The sequence below is a fragment of the Cariama cristata genome, unplaced genomic scaffold (genome assembly GCF_000690535.1).
Source record: "Cariama cristata isolate BGI_N322 unplaced genomic scaffold, ASM69053v1 scaffold39630, whole genome shotgun sequence".
Taxonomy (NCBI): domain Eukaryota; kingdom Metazoa; phylum Chordata; class Aves; order Cariamiformes; family Cariamidae; genus Cariama; species Cariama cristata.
In genome coordinates, this window is record NW_009595920.1 from 1 (window position 1) to 7,895 (window position 7,895).

General features: G+C 46.3%; 1 protein-coding gene across 2 annotated transcripts; it reads right to left on the reverse strand.

Annotated features, from left to right (window-relative positions):
* Positions 1 to 2,217: 2,217 nt before the first annotated feature.
* On the reverse strand, positions 2,218 to 7,851 carry COPE (coatomer protein complex, subunit epsilon). 2 transcript variants are annotated; one of them, XM_009703840.1, is made up of 10 exons: positions 7,686 to 7,851; positions 7,255 to 7,317; positions 6,724 to 6,824; positions 6,381 to 6,533; positions 5,845 to 5,898; positions 5,274 to 5,355; positions 4,061 to 4,216; positions 3,717 to 3,785; positions 3,130 to 3,204; positions 2,218 to 2,571 (listed from the first exon to the last, which is right to left on the reverse strand). In XM_009703840.1, the coding sequence occupies exons 1-10, from the start codon at positions 7,809 to 7,811 to the stop codon at positions 2,524 to 2,526; spliced, it is 927 nt and encodes a 308-aa protein (XP_009702142.1). In that variant the 5' UTR covers positions 7,812 to 7,851; the 3' UTR covers positions 2,218 to 2,523. The 2 variants fall into 2 exon arrangements, with proteins under 2 accessions (XP_009702142.1, XP_009702150.1); XM_009703848.1 differs by lacking the exon at positions 4,061 to 4,216 and having other exon boundaries at positions 2,524 to 2,571; positions 7,686 to 7,846.
* Between the last annotated feature and the right edge of the window lie 44 nt (positions 7,852 to 7,895).

The window sequence follows — 7,895 nt, forward strand, 5'->3', positions numbered from 1 at the left end:
CCCACCCACCGCCGTTACCGGGCCCTAAGAGCCGCCCTCCCCCGCCCCTTCGGGCTCTGCTCGCCGCCCAGCCCACGGAGCAGCCCCTCACCCCGTGCGCGGAGTGGGGGGGGAGCAGCGGTTGATGAGATGCCCCTTCACCAGCACAGCCGTGAATGAATGAAGTCATCTCACCCTTTCCTACACAAAAACCCAAACCCACGGTAACAACGCGACCGCTCTCTTGAACAACCAGCCGTGACAAGAGGCTGGAGTCACTCCAGGAGCAAGAACTGGGGGGCAAATACTAACATTTCAGTAGCGAGAGATGACAATCGATGATAAAAGGGTGGAAAACTGCTGTCCCTGCCAGGGTGCGTCCTTCGGGGGGCTGGAAGGCACCCACAGCCCCTTGGCAACGTTGTCCGAGACGGAGCTCCTACAGTTCTCCAAAACGCCTGACTAAACATCACCCGTCAATGTTTTTTTCATTTGATACGCAAAGAGAAACATTTCTCCAAATCTTCCCTTTTTTTCCATACCTCTCAGCAAAAGCCTCCAAGTAGCAGAAGGTCCATCCCCTCCTCACAAAGCCTTCAGGTGTTCCCACCCCACCACTACGGCTGAACGGCTCCAGCTGTTGCAGTTAAGGCAGCTCTGGAATAATGAGATGCACCTGAAAAATGCAAAAAACACACACTCCCAAAAGGTCACCCCTGAGGAAGGACTTGACCAAACGCCTCCCTCCAGAAGGCCGACGCCTTGCACTCCAGCTAGCTGCTGATTCATAGAAGAGAAATCTTGTTTTGTGTATGTTTAAAATTAAAAGTGATACATTCAGAGTCACATACAGACAGTCAGACATTTGGCTGGCTGGGAGAAGCATGAGTTTAAGATGAAGATTCCCCTACAATGTCAACACGTAAATTGTCTCCTGGTAAGGCACAACAGGAACCTCAGACCAAAGGTGCTGGAGCAGCGCCGGGGTATTCGGTTTCCTCCATGGAGAAGTAAATGGAGTTCAGTTGTGTCCTAATGCACCAGAACTACCAGCTAAATTGCAGCTGTGGGATCCTTACTGCTAGAGATGGCGAATCATCATCATCATCATCATCACAGGCGCTCACAGAACTGTAACTTGAACCAGCTTGATAGGAAAGAAAAAAGACAAAATATAAATGAGTTTTATCTCATTTAAAGTCATTCCTCTGACCACTGCCATTCTGCCTTCAAGTTCTCTGGAACCTCTCTAATGGGTCTGGGGCAGCAGTGAGAAAACACAAACTCATTCCTCTCGGAGGTCTGAACATGTTCCCCTATTCTCACATTGACAGTGCTGGCTCCTACTATGCCACTTGCTTTTATTGTTTACATTTTTAAGTCAATTTATCATGGCCCATCAAGTGGGTAATGGCTGCCCGGAGCACACAAGCCCCTTTCACATCTCCCTCAGACAGCTCCACAAAGGAAACATTCATTCAAGACTGGACCATGAATAACCCCTCATTGAAAAGAGCTGCTCGCTAAACAAGCCAAGGAAGGAGACAATGAGCCCTTTCAGAGCAATCGCGGCCGAGGTGGGCACAAAGGAAACGGCAGCGAGACACATTTACAGTGTAGCATAAACCCCTCTTCTGCCCCTCCCCAAATGCAACCCAAATGACAATTCAAAAGATAATTCAAAAATTAAGAGTTCAGGAGGTCCCAGCTGAGGCTTCCAACTTGGACATCTGCTCTTTGCACCTCCGATACAACACAATCGCTACACACACACAGAAGTCTGAAATCCTCAACAGGACTCCGAGGCTACAGAAAAGCATAATCTCGTAGCGTTGGATCACGTTACGTTCCACGACACGTCACGTTCAACCACCACCGCGCTTTCAGAAGCGGCTGGTGACAAGTGCACTTCCACACGTACTGCAGGATGTATTTTCCTGGCTCAAGATTAAGGCTGAGCCTATTACAACCGGATTATTTTTATTTTGGGGAAGCTTTCCCTCTCACCAGCAGTAACCCCTACAGCTGTGCATCCTTCTTCCAGAGGATGCTGAAGGTAATGGAGGAGTCATCAGTCAGACTGAGAGAAGATCCGTAACTCTGGATTCATCCATGTACTGAATCCAAATGCTTCAAATTAACCTTCATACTCTTCCCACAAGCATAGCCTTGGTACAGATGACAGGGCTCCAGCCCAGAGCGAGATTGCTTGAATTCCAGAAATTAAGGGGCACACAGTTCCAGAAAAGGCTTTATTAGGAATGTTTAAGGTACAGTGTTGCACACTCTTGAGTCGCGCTGTATTTTAAACAGAGTTTAGGACCCAGGCAAGCCAGAAGACAGGCTTTTCAGGTACCACATTCAAGTAGCTACCTGTTATGTACAGGTTTAGCACCGGCCTGCTGGATTGCAAGACCCTGCCACAGCGCGTTAAGCCACACTGACTTGCAGAGGGCGTTTTTCTGTGTTACCAGAGAGGATTTGCGTATCAACCCCAGTTCCCAAGGTACCACAGAGCAGGTCCGCAGCCTCCTTCCCCTCTCCTCATGCGCTGGGGGCATACTGCATGGCTAGCCGGTCAAAGTCATTCTCCTTCAAACCAGGAACAAAAAAATAAAATATGAAAAAAGAACAAATCTTGAACTTTACCGAAAGCTGAATAAAACCTGCATTAGCTGAAGAGAACACCACTATCACAGCTCACTGAGGCAAAAAGAATTCAAAGCAGCAAGATCACCTGTATCAGTTCTTAATTTTTTTCAATTTGTTCCATTTTCCCTTTGCGATTATCCTTATTCTTCTTTCCCCCTCCCCAAATTCTCTCTTCCAGAAGGACGTTTCCACTATTTAAGCATATCGTCTGATGGTGACAAACTTCTGACTCAGAGTAAGAACTCGTATCGCAGAGCTATTCTTTCAAGACATGACCAGGTTCGGGTACATCACTCCCCTGTTTAACATCTGGCTCGTGTTTCCCAACATCTCTCACCAGCAAATTTTCTAGCCCTTGTAAGTGACCTGACGGAAAAAGAACACGGACCTGCCCCCTCAGAACTGCAGTCATGTTTACTGGTAAAGAACCCACTTGCCCCATCAGACGCTAGTATGAAGCATGATAAATGCAGTTTTGTATTAGAAAGTAATTAGTACCTTTGCGTGATACTCCTTTATGAATGGATGATTTTTATGCGCATCTTTCAACTGTGACAAATAGCGATTTGTAACCTGATGGGATGAGATAAATAAATTTAAATACTGAGATAACGCAAGGAGAAGCCAAGAGCTTAAAACATCACACTTGGATGTATTTGCATACAGCGAGCGAAGACCTGATTTTCCCAGTGTCCTGAATGTTAGCATCCCCAGTTAAAACCACCAAGACCTGTGCATACTCTGCATTTAAAAACTAGACCTTACACTGTGGGTTCAAGAAAACAATCAGTGAGAACTGAACTCAGAACTCAAGAGATTTCTTTTTCTGCCCAGGTCTACCTCTCAAGTATATACCGTTGTCTACAACATCTGTGATTTCCACAAACACTTTATTGAATATTGAAGATGCAAGCTCCCCGCACCCCAGAACTATTCTATTTTGTTAATACCAATCCTGACGAGAACATACAAAATTGCACAACCCAAGCAAGGTTACCACGTGCACTAGGAATACACAACCTGCCCTCAGCAGCAGGGACAGGTTGATCGTATCTGCTTGCCGAGCACAACAAAACAAGCCTCACCTCTGGTGCTTTGCCCAAGTGCTGTGACAGGACAACAAAGTTGATCAGGGTCTCAGGATGGCCACTGTCCTGAAAACAAGAACAATCACCCGATCTATCTGACTTACCTCCGCTGTGACAAAGTGTAACAACCAGCACAGTTCTGCAAGAACAAGTTCTGCCAAACCTATCGCTCACTTTACCGGAAAAGGCAAAGTGGAAGAAAAGGTAGGTATTAACAGTGACCACCCTTTGCAGTATATAGCAATATATTGGCATTTTCACAAAATTTAACAGTGAAAGCCCTTGCTGTTTTACGCTATATCCCCCTAAGAGCAAATCTGCCTGGCAAAACCAGAAAGTACCTTGTCCAATGCCTCTTGAAGTACTCCCTCTGCATCGTCCCACTTGCCCTGAGCCATGTAGCAGGCTGCTTGTCCGTTAAGCAGGAGGAGGGTGGAGGAGCATTTGTCTGCCATCTCTTGGAAGATGTAATAGGCATCTTGTAACTTCTCACCACCCTGCAAAGGGAGGAGACAAACACCCACAGTTTCATTACATGTTGCTAAGAAGCCCGTACGTTCTTGCCATGGTAGAAGGACGAGGCAGAAAGTTAATTTCTAGGGTTATAAAGCACAGGATTGAAATGTGTAAGAACCAATGCTAACAGCTGTTGGCATTCATGTGATCTCCTGTACCACAAGAGATCACTGTCAGGCCATAGATGAAAGAAATGTAAAAATATTAAGAATTGCTTAAATGATCAAAAGATCTAGGCTTCCATTCAAAAATAATAATAAAAAAAAACCACTTCAGAAGGACCACTTCAGATGTTTGACGTAATAAAGGATTATGAAATGAGATTTTTATAAACACAGGTATGGACACCTAGATTTTCAAGAGTTGCAGCTTCAGAAAGGTTCTACATGCAGTGGCTTCTACTAGTTGGAGGTGGGATCCCTTGTGGAAACGAAGATCTCAATGAAAATCTAGCTGCACACTATTTTAAGGCAAGGGCTACGTATGAGAGATTTCATAACAAAACGAAGCAAATGCTAAAAAATTAAATCTTAATAGTATAACTGGTTATTGCGTGCATAACCTTGGACTTCACTGAATTTTAGGAGATTACTTATTTTCAATCACTTGATTATCTAGTCTGCCAAACAGTGTACGTCTGATTCACAAACATGCTTAAAGACAGTCTGCTCTAAGCAGAAAATTACATTTTTTTCTTGGAGTTTAATTGCAAGGTGTGGATGCTACTAACACTGCAGCTTTCCATTTTATATTATAACATTTTGTGAAGTATATAAGCATGGTTTAGCTCTTCCCTGTGTGAGTTCAAGGCTAAGGAGCACAGACGAAAGACTGACAATCAAAACAGCCAGTTAGTTTGTGAAGCCAGCTACCAATATTTTCTGTGTACCTGAAGGAAGGGGGGGACACAAACAAACAAACAAACAAACCCCTGCACGCTTTTCTGAAAGCATGACGTGAAAAGAGCAATCAGGAACAAGATACGGAGTGGCGTTTCTCAGATGTTGTAGGCTAGAGATCCCCATTTAAGACACTCACTATAGCCAGGTTCACCCAGGCAGTTGCCAGCTGAGTAAGAGTCGCATCCTCGTCTTGCTCCTGCATTTTCTTAAGTTCCTTGCTGCAGAAGCAAAAGTGGGAGTCACACAACAGAAAGACAAGGTAACTTCTTTAAGACAGAAACAAAAGATTATTGTTTCTTCTCTCAACATTTCCATCGCTATAGCACAACAGCCACAGCAAGCTGGTAACATGGCACAAACACCTCTTAATATTTTACTGAAACAATCTGTGAAAGACCTCCTTGTTTTACTTCCCTATTGGAAGTAAGAAACCCAGGACTAGAAATTCAAACCACATTCTGCTGAAGGTAAGATTAAACCTGGAGGTCCATCTCTTCCTTTAGCTGTATCCAGCTCTACTATCGCCACAGCTTTTGTAACCTGAAGAATAAAAACGTTTTGCAGTGCACCCACACCTACACACAAGTTGTTCTGTCCACTGCAGGTGTTAAAATGCTGCACCCGGGGGGAGACTGGGTAATGAAAATGCTCTTAGCAAGGCCCACCCCACAAGAGCACCATTAAGAAGCAAAGTGACACAAACCTACCGAGCCAGATCAAGCCTGTCAAGCTTCAGGAGAATCTGTATCATCATGGCCATGCTGCAAGGAACAAGAGCAAAGTGATTTTCACAACTGCAGGCTTTACTGCTCCCTAGGCTTTGCCCGGGAGCCTGCTCCTTGGCAGAGAGATGTACTGCCAGTGCCCAGGGAGAAGTATCCCTGCCGCAGGGAGCCAACAGAGCAGGCAGCTCTCGGAGCAGGACCCAGAACGGGGAAGCCTGCTCCTAGCTCCCAAGTGTCCCCTCGCTGTATTGACATAATGCTCATCTCAGCAATCCTGAACACACATCAATCAATAAACCAGGTTCTTAAGTTTCACAAGGGAGCAATAGACTTGATAGCGTAGGACAAGCACCAAATCACTTACTACTTAGAAAGCAAACCTCAAAGCAGTTTCTCAATGGTTTCAAAGCTTTTTAGAGATAAGCCAGACCTCAGCCCTTTCTATGGCATCTTTCCCCAGACAAGAGAGAGGCTGTGCTAGCACACATCTCTGCAATGCCCGAGGGAGTTATGCTTACCATTCCAAGCTCTCCCCTTGATGCAGAGTACGCAGAGCCGCATCAGGATTTTTGTCGTGGAAATAGATGGAAGCAGCCATCAGCAAGAAAGTAGTATTGGTTATGTCAACGCTTTTTGCCATTTTCTTGTCCAAATCAGCAACAATTGCATCCCTATGAAGAGCAAGGGTGAGAATTTGGGAGCACTTTGTTACGAAGCAAGACAAGAAGCTCCTGCCTCCACACAATTCTACCTTTTGAGATTTACTGCAAAACCACAGAAAATCACAATAAAGACCACACTTCTCCATGAAACTTTCCACACAGAAATGTATTGCCTGTCAGCCAGGGCTTGAGTACTTACCTTTGACTCTCATTTGAAAGATATTCTGCAAACATCCTCACTGCCTGGAGCTCAGGACTAGCATTGGCTTTAATTTCATCCAGGACAACACCGTATTTTTTCTGTTGAAGGCAACAAAGAAAAATCTGTGACTTACTAGTTTTTCAGAACACAGGAAATAACTGCTTACTTTCTAAAACCTCAGTTAGAACAACAACAACAACAAACAGGAATAGCAATTTTCTACTTCATGCATCACATCATACTCCACAAATACGGCCAAATTTCATAACCTCGAGGAGGACTATTTGCCCACGTGCCATTTTAACGATGATAAAGTACTTCTCAACGAGTTCTCATCAGGTCATCCTGACTCTACATACAACACACTGCATTCATAACTGCATTACTGGTAGAGAACGCAGTGCTGAAGGAAGAAAAATTACCAAACTGTATAACGTTGTATTCACAAGACTCAAGATTCACAACCTCCTCGACCCCAGCCCTGCAGTCAGATTATGCCACTGCAAATGCAGCACTTGCAAATCTCACCTGGGCAATGTAGGCTCGGAATAAGAAAACATCCCTCTCCACTTCCTTCTCTGGATTAGACGGCTGAAGGGATGACAGAGAACAAAAACCTTTCTGAGGGACCTGTACAGCCATAACCCAACCCCGCAACAATACAACTCTACAGACAAGACTCCCTCAGAGGAACGATACCCCCCCACACACACACATTCTCAGGGCCCACGGGAACCCCTGTTCCACCCCAGTGTCCCCTCGATAGAGCGGGAAAGGGCAGAGCACCAAAACCAGCCTGGGACGAGACGGGCAGGGACGAAGGGCACCCGGGGAGGCCCGGGCCCACACCTTTAGAGGCCAGCGCGGCCGAAGGGAGGCAAGTCCCACGGAGAGGCACCGACGCGCAGGCCAAAGAACAGCCTGCCAGCCTGCCCACCCCTACTCCGAACCGCCCCTACCTTGACCCGCTGTGCCTCGTTGATAGCGGCCTGGTAGGCCCCGATGTAGAAGCTGTTCTTCACGTCGAAGAGCTCGTCAGCGTCGCCGCCCTGACCAGCGGAGCCCGAACCCGTCCCGGACGCCATTTCCCCACCTCAGACACGTCTCCGGAAGCAGCTGAGCCCCAGGGGCTGCCGGGAAGTGCAGTCTCCATGGAGACCTCCCGCACC